Source organism: Tetranychus urticae, chromosome 2 (genome assembly GCF_039701765.1).
Source record: "Tetranychus urticae isolate SD_2017Ah chromosome 2, NJAU_TeUrti_SD_1.0, whole genome shotgun sequence".
NCBI lineage: Eukaryota > Metazoa > Arthropoda > Arachnida > Trombidiformes > Tetranychidae > Tetranychus > Tetranychus urticae.
The window spans coordinates 20922584-20939482 of NC_142959.1; the positions used below are offsets into that span (position 1 = coordinate 20922584).

At 30.8% G+C, this 16899-nt stretch overlaps 1 protein-coding gene across 2 annotated transcripts in view; it reads right to left on the reverse strand.

Moving 5' to 3' along the window:
- Window positions 1-4027: 4027 nt before the first annotated feature.
- The window catches only part of LOC107371101 (vesicular glutamate transporter 1-like), a 32010-nt gene continuing 19138 nt past the window's right edge, over window positions 4028-16899 (reverse strand). For both annotated transcript variants that reach the window (XM_015939081.3, XM_089267243.1), the window contains 8 exons: window positions 15391-15478; window positions 15041-15127; window positions 13872-14008; window positions 11588-11737; window positions 10544-10676; window positions 10327-10437; window positions 10067-10194; window positions 4028-7426 (listed from right to left, as the gene is read on the reverse strand). In XM_015939081.3, coding sequence (XP_015794567.3) covers window positions 6980-7426; window positions 10067-10194; window positions 10327-10437; window positions 10544-10676; window positions 11588-11737; window positions 13872-14008; window positions 15041-15127; window positions 15391-15478 — 1281 coding nt within the window. In that variant the 3' untranslated portion in view covers window positions 4028-6979. The remainder of the gene's footprint in view (window positions 7427-10066; window positions 10195-10326; window positions 10438-10543; window positions 10677-11587; window positions 11738-13871; window positions 14009-15040; window positions 15128-15390; window positions 15479-16899) is intronic.

Below are 16899 nucleotides of genomic sequence, written 5' to 3' on the forward strand. Positions count from 1 at the left end.
AATACAACATTTGTAAACGCTGTTCAACACAACGGTATAAAATTGACATAAAAAATTGAAGATCATTTTGGCAATTTTTATCCTAAAAAACTTTCAATTATTTTGTTCAGAAATTTACTAAATTACTAAATTTTGGGAACAAAAAATGAATTTCGATTCAACAATTGAACAATTTTTTCAATCTTTCCTTCAATTTTAAAGCTATATTTATCAATTGAAAACTTGTCATTGATTCATGGAAATAATTAACGTAAAAATCAATAAAAAAAAGTTATTATCATTGAAATTAATTAACAGCTTATTTAAAACAAATGTTGACTCTTTTCAGTTGATTTACCTCTAAACAAAACATTATCCATTCAACAGTAAACTTATACAAATCTGACCAAAATTGAAAGGAAAATGTTTCAGTTTTCCAATTCCATCATGACTTAAACCTGAAGTTATAAGGTTACAAAAAAAGAGTAAAATTAGTTCCTGAAAAGGTGTAACCTGGAAGCATTTGGAAAGGCAAATCATGAATATCATTTCCTAGTTATTTGTCTACAAACAAAATAATCACATTCATCATTATTGTCCATAATTTTTGATTGAATTTTCAGCTAAACTCCACTATTTATGATTATTTCATGAATGTTTATATTGAAAAATTTAGACATGAAAATGGCAAAAGTAAAAGATGAAAAAGTGAAAAGTGAATCAATTGCTGTCTATCTAAATGCAAATTCATACAAATTCAATAAAAAGACAACTCAGATTTCCAGTTTTCATCAAAATCGACTTTTTTCGTCCTGAAATATTGACGCCCAATCCTTTTAAGTTCTGATATTTTATTGCAAGTGCAACTTTTTGCTTAACAAAATAATTAATTTGATAGAAAAGTGTAAATTATTGTTTCAATTGAGCTATTTTTAGTGATTCTGTGAATTTTTTTGTTTAACCCTTTTTTGCTCAGTTAACCCTTTGGCGACTCAATTCGGGTTCATCTTGAAGGGTTAGAAAGAGTTGAAGCACTTTTCTTATCCTTTAACCACTTTTACTCACTTCAAGGCCAAAAAAGGTCAACCAATGTCACATTTTAGTACCTTTAGCCTCTAAATTGGTAGCTGTTGACCTTGATTGCGCCCTATTCTAGCTTTACTTTTACTTTACCTTTGACCCTCTTAAATGTAACATAAGGTGGGTGAAGAAAGTCAACAAATGACATCAATAGTAAATGGAAACCGTTTAGGCGATTCATTCTTTTGCCATTGTGGGAAAACCTTTGGCCTTTACCTTATTAAGGTCATGACCTGGGTTAAGACCTCAATCGACAAGAGGTTACAAGGTTAACAACCTCGTTGTATTGTTGTTTTAACCTCATTTTTTCGACCCTCGGTCGAGTGTCTAGTTTATGCTTGTCAGATTAATCGATTAATGCTCCGTGAATTAAATTCATTCACTCGATTATTTCGATGACGTTCCTTGAGTCAATTGCGTGTACCTTTTATAATTTTACGACTAAATAGATCACAGTTCGCGTCATTCGCTGTCTTACAATAAGCACAGATTTCAGGTTAACTGTTAAACGGTTAAAATATTATTTTCTGTCGAAACCAACCAATCTGTACGTTTCTTTTCAGGTTTATTGAGTTACTCCAACTCTTGCAGCTTTTGTTGTCTTTCATTGCCATGATAACATCGTAAAAAGACAATGGTGAGAAGTCCTTTGGAACGGTGTAAATATAATTCTGTTGATTCTGGTCAATGACAATAATTGCTTGCAACATGACTCAATTCAATGGGATTCAATTTACAATGTATTTTTATTGTTTAGCGTCACTTATTATGGATACAATAGTTGCTGATTATGCTTTTGTCAGATTATGAAAGTTACTCGGTTAATGGAAAGTATATTAATTTGCAAAAAAATGAATGAGGAATAAGATGAAATTGAATAATAAAAAAATACTGAATCTCATCAAATTTTTTTTATACATGTATCATGATACGGGAAACTGTTTCATTGTCTAATTGTTTTTTTCGTGTGATTAACATTCGGTTTTTACTCTATTGTATCATATTTACCAGATTTAACTTCTTTACAGTTCAGCTTATTCGTTTTCATGCTCTTGTCTCATCTCAAGATTTGTTAACCATGTAACCAAAAATAATTTAATCATCATTATTTCCCTAATAATTTTGTGCGTTTTTTATTACTATCAGTCATTCTCTTGTTAAAAATTCAAGATTTGTTTGATCGCATTAACTCATTTAATATCAAACCCAATAACATTACAAATGATCATTTACCTATTACTGGTTCAAGTTAACTTCAACCAGAAAAGGTTACCCATACAAGTATTTTATAAGACACTAGATGGAGCCTGATTATGCAGTTCCATCAGTTTTTTAATCAACTGAGAAAGTTACTGTTTTTGATTGCTTTTAATATATGTAATAATTTTGGCCATTTATAACATTTATTAATAATAACCATTTTGTGGACAATAATTCCATTTAAAATAACTAAAATTTAGTTAAAATAATAATTAAATAAGGACTACGTACAATTGACGAAGCACTAGTTTCAGACATTTTCAAGTTACCACCTTGGAATCATAATTTCCACTCCCCTCAATAATCCTTTAATTAAAACAAAGAGTTAGTTTTGCCCTTCTGACCATTGTTGAGAATGAGAAATAAGACAGGGGAATAGACATAATAAAGAAAGAGGAGAATAATTTGGACCATTTCTCTTTCTCAATTTGAACACTTAATTTTTGGATATTACATGTAATAAATCGACTTTTTCGTTTCTTCTCTGTTACCACCTGTACTCAGGGTACGTATTGAAATCATCAAATAGTAACAATTTTGATAAAAGAATGAAATCGAATCGAAATTGTTAAATTATGAGAGTAGACAGATAGATACAGAAGACGCACCAGCTCGACAAAACGCATTAAGCTGTGCTTTAGCTAGATTCTTCTCAAGCTAACTAAACATGGAAACTTGCCTGAAGTCTTCAAGAAATTCTGTACAAAAGTTTTTACTTCAAGAGCTACAAGTTAGTCAAAGAACTTATACAAAAGATGTTTATTTATGAATCAAGTATATTTTCGTTTACCGCTTACTTTCATTTCAATCAAACGCCTTTATTCCTTCTGCACTGCAGCAAATAGTTTGTACGCCAGTTTTTTTGTTTATTGTAAACGTGAACTGCAAAAGATATGGAAATCATGATTGTCAGAATTATGTTGAAAATATAAGTTAATGTTGAAATGAAAATGCTGATCATTTGGCTGACCTACCTAATCTTTCATTCAAAATTTCAATTCTTATAGTAAAAGGTGTAGTTGGTATTTCAATTTAATCTAGAGCAGCCCGAATCTTTTTCGTGGTTCGTGTTACAAAAACCACTTCGAAATTGTCTAAGCTTATGGACAATTGTGTGCCAAACCACAGTTCAGCAACAACTGTAACAGCTCGTTCCAGCATAAGGATTTAAAACAAGACGAAAGGAATCCTTAAGGAACATTCCTTTCGGTTCTACCGTTGAGCTCTACTCTATAAGGGTTCAGTTTGACCTGGTTTGGATCCGTTAGGATTTCTGCTACATTCCTGTAGTATGGTGAGACAACTAACCTGAGCATCTAAATTTACTGAGCTGGTATTCAGAATGATAACTTGGATTGCATTCATTTCATAACCGCTGAGGATGACACATAATATAATTGTAATATAAGATTGTTTAAAGATAACCGCAAATGTAAAAACAAAGCAAAATCAATGAATTGATCAACTCTGTCTTTGAACGCGTAACAATGTGAGTAAAAAATGTGATCAAATTTCAAAGTTGATTCCAAATGTTTATTTACTTTTTACTTGGTTCTTTTTTATCATTTATTGATTTCTTTTATTATTGTAATTAACAAAAAAGATGACAAAAACAGTGAATCAAAAAACATAATGTACGATGGAAAGGTGAATCAATTAACAAAAATAGTGAATCAATTATAAATGAAAGTGAATCAATTGAAACAAGTGAATGTAAAATAAACTGAAACCAAAACACAACTTTAATCAAAATTGATTATGATTATTGCTACCGCACAGATGATTGCTTGTGATTTTTTGTTAATCTTTATTATATATATTTATATTATTATTATGCCAATGTTGATGTGAGTTTTCAACCTTTTTTTTATCATCTCAATTGCTCATCAATTGATGACAACAATTAACTATTTGAGATTTACAGTTAACAAACAGTCACACAGTTAAACATGTTTAAACCTAAAAAGCTTGATTGATAAAATAATGTTAAAGGTTAATAAATGAGACGCACACAAACCATTGGCACAATCAACAAAGTTAAACAGTGTAAACGGCAAATCAAAAAAGGTCAAAACCAGAAAAGGCTTGAAATTAAGCTTGAAATTAAAATCAATTTGATTGTTGATCAATTATTGTACACAAGATATACACATAGACAGGGAATAATGTATTTTTGGGTTTGGGTTAGTCACACAATTTGCTGCAATTACAATTGAAATGGAAATTAAATTGGTACAAAAAACAATTAATTGGAAAAATATTTCATTTCTTTTTCCAATCAATGAAACACTTTTGATTTAAACTGCTCAACACTTTAATCAATTCAGCCAAATTGAACAAATCAGTTTAAGTTTAACTTTTTTTTTGGAAATTTAAATTTTCTCATTTTTACTTCAAACCTTTTGTGTGTTTAATTACTTTGCTTATTGCACTGATTTTAAACTGAATCTTTAGCATGATTTATTAAAGATTATAATTGTTATTTGATATTTACTTATTACTATCAATAATTGTTATTACTCGATTGATTTGAATTTAGACAAAATTGGATCAACAATAATCAAATCAATGACTTTCTTGTGATTATTATTGTAAGTTTTTGGATATCATTGTGAGATTATTACAAAAACCAGCAAAAAAACGGAGCAAAGACGAAAAACTTGCAAGCCAAGATCTGGATTATCCAACAGAAATCCCATGCAAATTGCTGTTCTCCAAGTGTTTTGATGATTAAACTGTTAACTGTTATCACCCGTTGCTTGATTGTCCGATAATAATAAGTTAATTATTGGTTTGTCCATTAATAACATTAACATTGCGCACTTATCGAACAGAATGAAAAGGTGATTTTTCCACTGGAAAGGTTGAAATGTCCAAATTCAACTGATTGACACTCAATTTTGTGGCGAAAAAAAACAGAGATTCCATTTTTTTCTTCTCTTGAAACGCTATTTACATCTAATACAACTTTTGTGTGTGTTGGTTTGGTTTTCATGCGCAAAGCTTTATTCATCCATGAATTGATGGTTCAGAATGAAGATAATGGAGGATTGTGAGGATGATGAAGAGATGTGTAGAGATGAAGATGAAGATGGAAATGAAAATATGAAATGTAGGTCAAAAAGGCTGATCTCAAACTGCACAGACTTTTGACTTTAAAAGCATATCAATAGACTCATGTTTTTGCATTGATTGATTAATTGATTAACTGTCTGATTGAAGTCACAATTGTAGCTCTAAACTTGCATCAAAACTCGCTGTTGACTGAATTACAAGTTTACTTTCCAATTCTTAAATTGTCAACCTTTCTCCTGTTAATTTCCTTCTAATTATTGTGATTAAATGTGTTCAATTGAGGTTCTACCTTTTTTATATTAACAATGAAAATTGATTAACAATTTGACCAAATTGTGATTACAGTTTTCATTCTTTATTTATTTCTTGTTTTATTTTCTCGCATCAAACAATAAACCATTTCCAATATTAACTAATGCTATTATGAGACTTTTATTCCTATTACCGTAATATATAAGATAAATATTTAATTGTGTATATACAATTAGTTAATTGCTTTTTTCTTCCTCTTCTCTTTGCCTTTCTCTCTAACTGATTGTAACGAATCAAGTAAACATTATTGACTAGCTAATTGTTTGTTGAATAAATTTTGTTTGATTTGAAAATTGTCATCACTTTATCGTTGTTGTTGAATGGGCAAAAGCAGTTTAAAATAAGCAATTAACCGTTGATCTAGAATAATTTTTAGGTGATCATTACGATTGTGTGTGTGTTTCAATGATTACTGTTGTCTAATATATAAAATGATTGAGATGATGATGAAAGGACACTTGGTATAAAGAAAAATGTTTAACTGAAAACTGCAATCAATTTGGTTAGTTGATCAATGTTGATGGATTCAATGTTTCAATGTTTGACCAAATTCAAAGTCAACCCAGGTTTGAGCAAACATTAAATGTTGAACCCTTTGTGTGTTGATTTCTGGTTAACTTTTCACTGGACAATATTTTCATTTTTTTTGGGTTATTTTGTGTCTTGTAAATGATTGATTAAATCGCTCACACTTGGAATTCACAGAGAGAAAGAAGCAAATTAACAGGAGAAACTAAAAAAATGATCAATTAATCAACCAACAAAACCATTTGTAAAAATGTGTGAGACAAGCATAAACAAGCAACTGTGGAGATGAACTGTCGAGAAGAGTTAACAATTAAATAATAAAATAATTATCTTCTTAACCCATTTCATTTGACTCTTGTTTTTGTTTTTGCTTGTCTCACTGATGAATCTGATTATTATTGTTAATGAACGCAACAACTAAAAATACAAAAGGCATTCAAATGAAGTCAACAAGGTAATATCAACAGAAAGTCAATTGTTTGATTGCCTGGTAAATTGTAATACTCTGATTAGTTGATTAACTCTGCGTGTGTATTCACTTCGGGCAAAGGTTAAGCTTGGTTGATTAATGTTTTCCTCAAATTTCATCAACGTTTCATGGATAAAGGAGAGAAAATTGTCTTTCTTTTTATCCAATATAAGTAAACGATGTTGATTATAATTATGTTATGTAAAAATGATTATGTTTTAGAAGAGCAATGAGTTTGGTGTTTGCAAGATGAAGATGCGTGAAACTGAATCAACTTCAATATTCCCTGTCTTCCACTGAACCATGCATGTACCGATCAGTTGGCCTGGGCTGTGAGTATTGTGGTCGAGTTTCATAGAAAGAGGTTTGCTGTACATCGGTTGCTCCATAGAAAGGATTGTTATTGTTGTTTAGGTTAATATTGCTATTTGGATCCATCATGTTGGGCCCAGGTCCGCCTCCGGTTGCGCTTGGATAATATCCTTGACTATGAACCATTTCTCCTGAATCCATCCTTTGCAAGTCTCCATTCATTTCACTTGGAGGTGGATGGCCACCTTTAATTGACATTTGCCGTATCTTCCAGTTGGGAATGTGATTCGGGTCTGGCGGTGGTTCAGACCAAGGTTGCAACTCTCCGGAGGCAAAGATTCCGTAAAATATTACACCGCACAAGTGGATGAATCCAGCAATTGTAAACACTTTTTGCCATTCTTCCGAAGTCTGTAATTGATAGAAAAACAAAAATTCAATTAGTGATTCAATTGTAATCAGTGATACTCTTTTTTTTCTTGTGTAAATCAACATGAAAGGTTTGCCCATTTTGGTTCCATTTAGGGTCTCTTGTCATCTTATTGACATTTGATAGTCACTTGACTGTAAATGTTCAAGTTGCTTTTATTGCACTTGATCATTATTAACTTTCCATTGTTATTATAATTATTATTGGGAGTTCATTTTATTGATAATGATGATGATCATCACTCCATTTTATGTTTATTGTAAAGAGGCCAAAAAAACAGAATCATATTATTGGTTAAATAATTATTCACATCACATTCTCATCCTTGTTTAGGTTAATCATGATAATAAAAGTTCTTAAAGTTTTTTTCTTCTTCCCTCTGCTTCGCTCTCTTTCATTGCTTTTATCATACCAATATTGATCAACATTAACATCTCCTTCAGGGCAGTTTAATTGCTTCTTTCATTCATGATTCTTCTTCCTCTTATCATCACCCAAAATTCAACTCTTTTTATTCGTATTTAGACTTTTTTTCTCTCTCGTCTATTACTCTTCATCTTTGTATCCAAGGTAACCCTTTCCTCTATCAAACTATTTCCACCCACAATTAGGTTTCTTCATGTCTACAGATGAACCTACTTTTTCAATGGGTTAGTAGTTTATTGGAACAAGATTTTTTCCCATTTTTCCAGATTCAAAGAACTAACCAGAAGAATGAGAAAACCATAAAATGAGTCTCTTTTACAACCTAAATGAATGAATTTAACAGATTTTTTGAAAACCTGGCTATCATGGCTATCAAAGTGATAATCTAATTCAGAAATTGATGACAGTTGTAAAGTTTCTGTTCACAATTTGCTATAAAAAGATTGACAAAATTTACAAAGAATCTAGATTCTATGCAAAGATTCACCAATTAAGTGTTACTTTGAATGTCTCGATGTTTATTGGAAGAGCCTTTTCCAATCGAAACTAAACTGATACGACTGCTGGTCCTAATCATTATAAATAGATGATTACCAATTTGAGGCTTAAGCTTCAAATCTGCTAAAAACGAAGACAATGGAACAACAGGAATTTTCGAGAATCTCAGCTAAAAGTTCTTGGAATAGAAAAAAGATTGACTTGATTAGTTGAGAATAGATTTTGAGAGCATTTCGATATGAATAAGAATTTACTTTTCTCATTTCGAGTAACATTTCAGACAATTTTGCTGCTAACAAAGTTAGTTCAACTCTTTGCTGTAATTTGAACATTTCATTTTTATTCTTGCAAAAATAATAATAATGTTCATCTTCTTGGTGCTTGTTAATTCAATGATGTTACAATTTGATCGTCTTCTTTAGAAACGATAAAGAGTTTCTTCTTTTCACAGTAATCTTTTTGCCGGAAGGAAACTTGAAACAAATTTTGTCTTTCAAATTATATTTCACGGTTCATCTCTGTTTCATTTTTACCAGAATTTAGAGTTTGGAAAAAAGTGTTCCTATTTAATCATGTTATGTTCAGTTAAATAATATTTTGAAATAATGATATCCTTTTTTTGTCACCTTCAACTTTTCACATGTTAAAGTGCAAAAGAATTCATTATTGAACCATTTTCAGATTCCAAATGCTTCTAATTTTTCAGAATATTTCCAATTCCAAAGACTGAGTTACAATAATTATCAAGGAAAAGAGTGTAAATTTGATTAGCAAGGTTGGATTTAAATTGCCAAAAACAGGCATTACAATTGACTGTCATAATGATGAAAGGTTAGAGATGAATTGTAATGCATCAAAAGGGAAGACTAAGTAAGCTTATTTATATTGGAAAATTCATCTTCATGTATTTGTCAAAGTTGATTGAAACTAAAGGATTTTATCATCTCGTAGGGATGAAGACATTTTTACTTTGCGAAGACAATCAAATTGAAGGAAGATGAAAAGACGAGCATTTAACCATTTAAATCTGATTTCAGTATCATCATCATCATTCTTCTTCTTCTTCCCTTTTTCCCTTTCTTTACCTTTTCCTATCCAATCTCAACTTCTAATTGTGATGCTAATGTAATTCAATAGATTAAATTGATTTACAGTTAAATGCAGTGTTTGTCCTTTTTTTCATCAGCTCAGAATTGCAAATAATATAATAATAGTAATACTTTTATTTTTGGATAGTTTACTCTTTTTTGGCTCTCATTCATACTCAATCAAAATGATTACGGAAATGATTCAATCTGTTTCATTCAATCAGATACAATTACCATTACCATAAGCAAAATAAACAACCATTTATAGTTGATTGAGCTGTTCACAAAATTATGCAAATACGACAATTAAGAAGTAACATTTGATGACAATTGTTGTAAATATCACTTAATTTACAATCAATTTTTCTCCATTGCTTACCACAGAATGGAAAAAAGTTATTTATGAAATTTATCCAACAATAGTCACCAAGTGTCTTCAATTTAACAAACAAATCTTCGAGATTCTAAAATGGAATTCTCATGAAGTGTTTGCAAAACAACAGCCAGTTAACCAGTTTTAGTTTTTGGGTAAATTATCCAATGTAACTGAAGTTTACTATGAAACATTTCGAGTCGATTTACAGCTTTACTTGTGAACAATCTTGTTACCTTGTGTTCGGTCATGAGTTCGGTAACAATCGGACAAAACATTCCAGCAAGAGTTCCAAAGCCGTTTGAGATTCCCATTAGAATGGATGCGTAACGAGGTGCAATATCCAGATGATTAACGTTAAAACCTAGTTGTTTGTTTGATGGAATACAAAAGACAATAAAAGTAAATTAGATTGGCATTTACCAGACCAAGATTCAAGATATAATGGATAAAACAATTGGTTAGAGAAAGGTGAATGCAGAAAAAAACTAATTACCTGAAATGGCAAATCCACTAAAACCAACAGCAAAGGTTAAAGCTGAAATGGCTAATGCTTCACTTGATGTGCTTCCAACAACAAATAGGAACAATGCTTCCATACCGAAGCCTTTCAGGGTGAAAAAGAAGGATAGATAAAATAATAATAGAAATCAATGGAAATTCATGTTTAATTGCAAGAATAGAAAAAAAGAGACTCAGAAAAGCGTATTTACCTCCACAATTGAATAGTTTTCTAACTTGAGTTGTAGTCAATATACCAGACCGTCTAAAAAAATCAGCCAAATGACCACCAAATGGGACTATAATTGTCATACATAAGTGAGGAACGGCACCTAAAAACCCAGACTTTGGTTAAAAAATTGACCGAAGCAGGCAAAGCGAGTGAGAAACAAAAATACATAATTAACATCAATCACAATTAACAATCAAAGAAGCATTGAAAAAATTCAAAAACAGCCGTTAATCCAAACCAAGTTAGTAAATAATTTTGCCTCAAGATGTCGACAGTCAGTAATAAAATAATAAACCCAAATTGATTGGTAAAGTAAAAATTAAACATTAATGAAAGATTAAAGCTCAATTTTTATGAAAAATTGCAAATTAAATATTTAATCTTCATAATCTCAATCAAGGTAATCCTCAACTTGAACCAAATCTTACTAATCTTCATCAAATGTCAACTCCAACTCAATGAAGAGTTGAATGGTTTCTCTTGTTGTCTTCAGTTCATTTCAATTTCAGTGAAAGATTTTCAGCATTCAACTGAAATCTCTAAACCTTTCATCATTTCCAGAGGTTAAATGGACTTCAGGAAAATGATATTGATTCATGATATAAAGTTGACATTGATATTATCAGGTAATTCAGGGAGGAAAAGATGATAAAGGTTGGCTCAATGGAAAAGGTAAACTTTACGTGAAAAAAAGGAGAAGATAAAATGAAGATATAAATACTGAATAAATCGTAAAGTCAATTAAGTTTAACTTGGCATTTGCCAAGGAAAATGTCTCTAGAGATTGAGAAGAGCAGAAAAAAGAAACCCAAAAAACGAGAAAACGAAAGACATGATAAAGATGAGAATGATGATGTTACGGATGAAAGATGAAAAAACAATGTTCCATGTTAATGAAATATTAAAATGCTATTGATTTGCTTTCATCATTTGATTGGTTCAAATGGTTACATTTGAATGAGAGTTATCGAGTTGGTCAATTGATTAATTTTTGGCTTCTCCTGAAAATGGATCCATTACTTACTTCACCCACAGATGAATGGAAAACATGTTTGAAATAAGTTGGCTGTGATATCAATAAAAGGTAAAATGTCCAACTACGACAAAAATTGGCCACTATTATAGCATACACAGGTAACGATGAAAATATATCCTTCCAAGGAGTCGTTTTAAACTGTTGAAGAGAAAAGATTAAAGATTAAAATTGAATTGAAAGCAAAATGAAACCTGAAAGAAAAGATTCTCAATGAAAACTGTAATCTTGAAATGGTCAGTTAAGATTGAAATGTTGACCTTTTCTCGAAAAGTTACATTTCTGTTAATGATGAAAGATGAAGCTAAAATGTTATCAATATTGACGTAAATGTTGAGAAAAGTAAAAAAGCAAAAATTATCTCAAGTTCAAATGAACAGGGAATTGATAAACTGTAAATGTTCAACAATAAACAGGGAATGAAGACTGAATAAGGAATGAAGAGGGAAAAGTGAAGAGAAGAAGTTCAGTCTGAATAATATTATTATTTTGGTTTTTACTTTTTTTCTCTCTTCCTTTGGCTCTACTCTTTATTAGATATGAATATAAATATAAACCATTGTGTAGAGCAATATGCATTACAAGTGAATCCATTTTTGGTAACATTTTTGGGTGACTTAAAAGTAACCAAAATGGAAACTCTTTCTTTCTCTCTGTTCATTCTTTACGCTCTTTCTTCTTCTTCTTCTTCTCATCTTCCTCTTCTTAGAGCATAAACTAGCATCCATTATCAAGTATACACTTTCCTCTGTTGACAGACAGAGCTGAATAGCCCAGTTTCATGGGAATGTCAACACTCAATTTAAATATTGATCTAGTCTTACATGTAACTTTGTCTTTAAGATATTGCATGGCAAAGAGGCACAAAAAAGAGGAATGATAATGATGATGAATGGGTGAGAAGGAAAGACAAAAGGTCGACCCTTTTTTGATGTCTTTATTTCATGTTTTTTTGGGTGAAAATGTGAATCTACAATTACAAGTGTTTTAGGTTTGGGTAACCTTCATATTTGGGACAATTTACAGTTTCAATTGAAACATCTCGACATTTATCAAATTTGAGATCAAATACGTTTAAAGATGAAACACTTGAATTGCCAACTTTCATTCCTTGTTGCTATTAAACTTCAACATATTTTACATTTTTATTATTTGAAATTTCAATAGAAATGAAAGTTGAGGCACATGGCGATGGAATGGGCAGAAATCATGATTTTAATACGAATGCGATTTGAACAAGTTCAAGATTCAGAAAATCGAAGTTGATCAAAAGGTGAATGGAAAAATAAAATATTTTGGATTCATTGAAATAGCGCGATCAATTGGAATAAAGATTAAGATTTGAAAATTAAATTCTGGTTTTAATTCAACAAATGAAGCATCTTTGCTTGACTTATTAATACAAGTGTTTCATCTTTAAGAATTTTTCAAGCTCAGTCTGAACCTGAGCAAACCTAAGGTTTGTCTTGAGGATGAAACTGTCGAAATGGCAGGTTAAACTTGGTTAACGTCCATTTAATATTGTTTGATTTGAAATAAGTTTAAACTTGAGTTATTTTGAGCATTTTGAATATGGAAATCCATGGAAAGAGTTTTGAGGGGAAAAAAGAGTTTGACTTGAATTTGCATTCCAGATAACTCGATGTTCTCAATGGTTTTCTTGACTAATCGAGACTCTTCTTGGGACAAGATTTGTGAATCTCAAGACTAGTGAAACCAGAAAACAGAATTAACTGGACAATCAAGTCAAATTTACTGTTAAGTGAAGACAAAAATTTGCCTCGAGATAAGCTTTAGCTTATTACATTATGAGTTTTTATTCAGTCCATTATCAAGTGAAAATGATGAGAAAGGAGGGAAAAAAAGTTGAGTCAAGAAACAAGAAGTTTATAAAAGAAACAACAATCATCAACGCTATCATCATCATCATCAACATCAACAACAAAAACAGGAGCAATAAAAAAAAGAACTCGGAAAAAGGCTGAATTGTTGGATACTCAGGATTCACAAAGACACAAAACTCATACAAATAAAAAAGGAAACAACAAACCAACATGGATTGGATTTGCAAAGCAACAAGGGAATTGAAGAAATGAAAAAGATGAACAAGGTGAAGAAGATGATTGTGATGTGATGGAGAGAAAAGGAAGAAAAGAGAAAGAATAGAAAATAAGAAGAAGAAGAAGAAGAAGAAGAAGATAAGGAAAGATCATTAATGATGCTGGTTTTGATAATAATTGGGATTGACGAAGCACATAGTAATTGAAGGTCTTACCGTTGGTGAAGTCTGAGCAACGTTACCAATACTTTCTTCGATGTAAATCAATTCAGCTTGAGTGATTGTTGGATGTTTGGCTGGCTTTTCAAATGACAGTAGTAACCAAGAAATGTACCAAAAACAGCCGACAACACCTTTAATCGAAAAATAACGACACAAATGCAAAAGGAAAAACAAATTAACTCAAGATTCATTTACTTTCAATTGACTTTCCATTCAATTTCAATAAATCTTCAATTTCCCAAACTAATGTCTCAACTTGAGTTGCAGTCAAAACAATCATCTAAAGTTTATCTTTAATCATTCACTTGGTTTCCATTTTTGGGGTTAAATTTGATTGAGCTTCAATTAATTTGAAAAAAATGGTCGACTTTAAGGTCACTTTGATGACTAAATGTGATTCGATTCTAATGAATATTTCGACCAGGAATAGCTTCACACTTGTGGCCATAGGATTGTTTTGAATATTGTTTTCATTATTGTGACAACAAATTTAATGTTAGTTTAAAATTGATGAATAAAATCGATTCTCTATCTAATTGCTTGATAATCAAAAATTTATCAACTTCGTTGGTTCGAAGTTTATTGTCATTTCTACAGTTTTCTTGAAATTTATTGTCCTCATGATTGTTTCGATGAATTTCAGTTCTATAATCAGCTTTAATATTGAATAAATATTTTCAAATCGATCGTAAAAAATTGGTTATTAAAATATTTCCCAATTTCTAGGTTACCATTGAAACATGAATGTTGAAAAGCAATGTTCAAACAAAATGATCAATTAATCAACAATTGAACTTTTCTCTTCCTTTCTGTCAAAAAATTCCTTCTTTAGGAATAATCGATGCAACATCAAGGTAAAAACTGACTTTAAACGCAATGATAAATATAGATGGTAATAATAGTCGTTTCAAATCGATAATCAGATAATCAACAAAAAAAAATTAACAGTACATTTCAACATTTTGTTTGCTAATCTGTTTTGCCACTAAACCAGGAATCATGAAGAAAAAAACTAAAGCACGAAACTCTTTAAAACTGAACAAGAGTAAAAGTTAAAAGCAAAAAATGGAGTCAAAAATAGAGTTGAAAAGATGAGGAACAAAAAATCTGGTGAAAAAATGTTCCAAAATTGAAATTGAATCAAATGATAGCCAAAGTCTTACCATAAAAATAAAAACAAGCCTGCCAACCAAGCCACTCTGTAAGCATACCCGATATGGGTAAACCTAAAACAGCTCCAGCATAGGATCCTGTAATGGGAGAATCAAGAGAAATGTTGAAATGTTTAATATTTGATTAAAGTTATGATTTGAATTGAGTGGAGAAAGGATGAAGATGAGAAGTGAGAGATGATAATGAGGCTGGAAAAGATGGAGAAGAAGAAAAAATTGCCTTCTCTTTATGTTGATATAATTCGATAATCAATAGGCTGGGAGTGAAATGAGATGGTAAAGGAAATTAAAAAAAAAGGTAAATGGAAATAAAATGGGCAAAGATGATGATGATAACGTACCACAAAAAGCCAGAGTAGCTAAGCGACTGCGTTCAATGGGAGGTGCCCAATGACGCCATATACCATGACATGCTGGATATGTTACACCCTGAAAAGTGAAAATCAGATTATTATTAGATAATGATAACTTTTTTTCTCCTTTCCTTTTATACTTTAATTTCATTTCCCAGTGAGTATACTTTTAACCCTTTTTTCTGGTTCTGCTTTTTGTTACATTCATTTCCTGATCAGTTTGATACTCTTGAAAAATCCTTTTCAACAATTTTCTCACCCAATTTTCCTGGTAATTAATGTCATTGGAACACACACATTTCAACAAAAGTTTTAAAATAATTTTCACCTTTTCTCTCGATTCTCTTTTTTGTGTTACTTTTGTTCAATTTTTTTTATGATCACTCAATGATTACCTTTTGCTTCATTTGCCACTTACTGTTCATTTCATTGTAATACATTGTTCAATTGTTGTTCACCAAATGAATTGTAAATTATTGAACTTATTGAAGAAGAAGAACAAATTGACAAGATTATGAAAGAAGAATGAAAATTTCTCAGATAATTCAGTTGTTGTTGTTGTTTCACTTACTCTTTGTCAACAGTGAAATCACAGGCATTTCAATCATGAATAGTGAATGAGAAAATCTTTCTCTCAACAATTCTAAACTTTTGTCAATTCTTATATTCCAATATAAAAAAGGTTTACTGCAACTGGCAAGGGAAAGATAAACAAGGTGGGAACAATGAGGGGAAATGAATCAAGAAAATGAACTTCTCTTGTGCAACAATTGTTCATGGTTGGTGGAATCAGTAAAGAATCTCAGGTTTTGATGAGAAATACCTTTTGCTTTTGCTCATCAAATGTAATAACATGATGATGATGATGGCCTTTCAAAATGTTTAGACTGTAACCTGACTAACAGGAGTAACAACAGTCAATAAGAGAGCAACTTGAAAACAATAACATTTCATTGAACATTACATGATGAAATGATATTTTTTAGTCAACAGAAAATGTTCTCTCAATTGTATTACATTGAGAAATGATGAAAAGATGACAAAGAAATGGATTCTTGGAACATGGAATTTGAAAGAAGAGAAATGGCAAAATCTTGCGAGTTCATCATTATTTTCAAGTTTAGATGAAAAAACAAAATCTGATGATCCCAATTGAATTGTGACTATTAACGGAATGAATTTCTTCTCCTTTTACCTTCCAAATGTTGTTTACATTTTTATAATGAAATCCATGTAAACTCGAAAGATTATGATGAACCTGATGAAACATGGAACAACTGAAAAAGAATTAACTTTTCCATTTGAATCTTGCGTTCTTTTTCACTTCATGATGTTCAAGTTTGATGAAGAAATTGGTTGAAATTTTGTTTTCCATTTAATTTTCTCAAAACATTTCTGATTCAATTAAATAATCAAACCTTTGAAATCTCTAAAATAATAAGTTCAATTAAGAGACTCTTTTTGTGGTTCATCGTTCAATGTTACATTACTTATAAG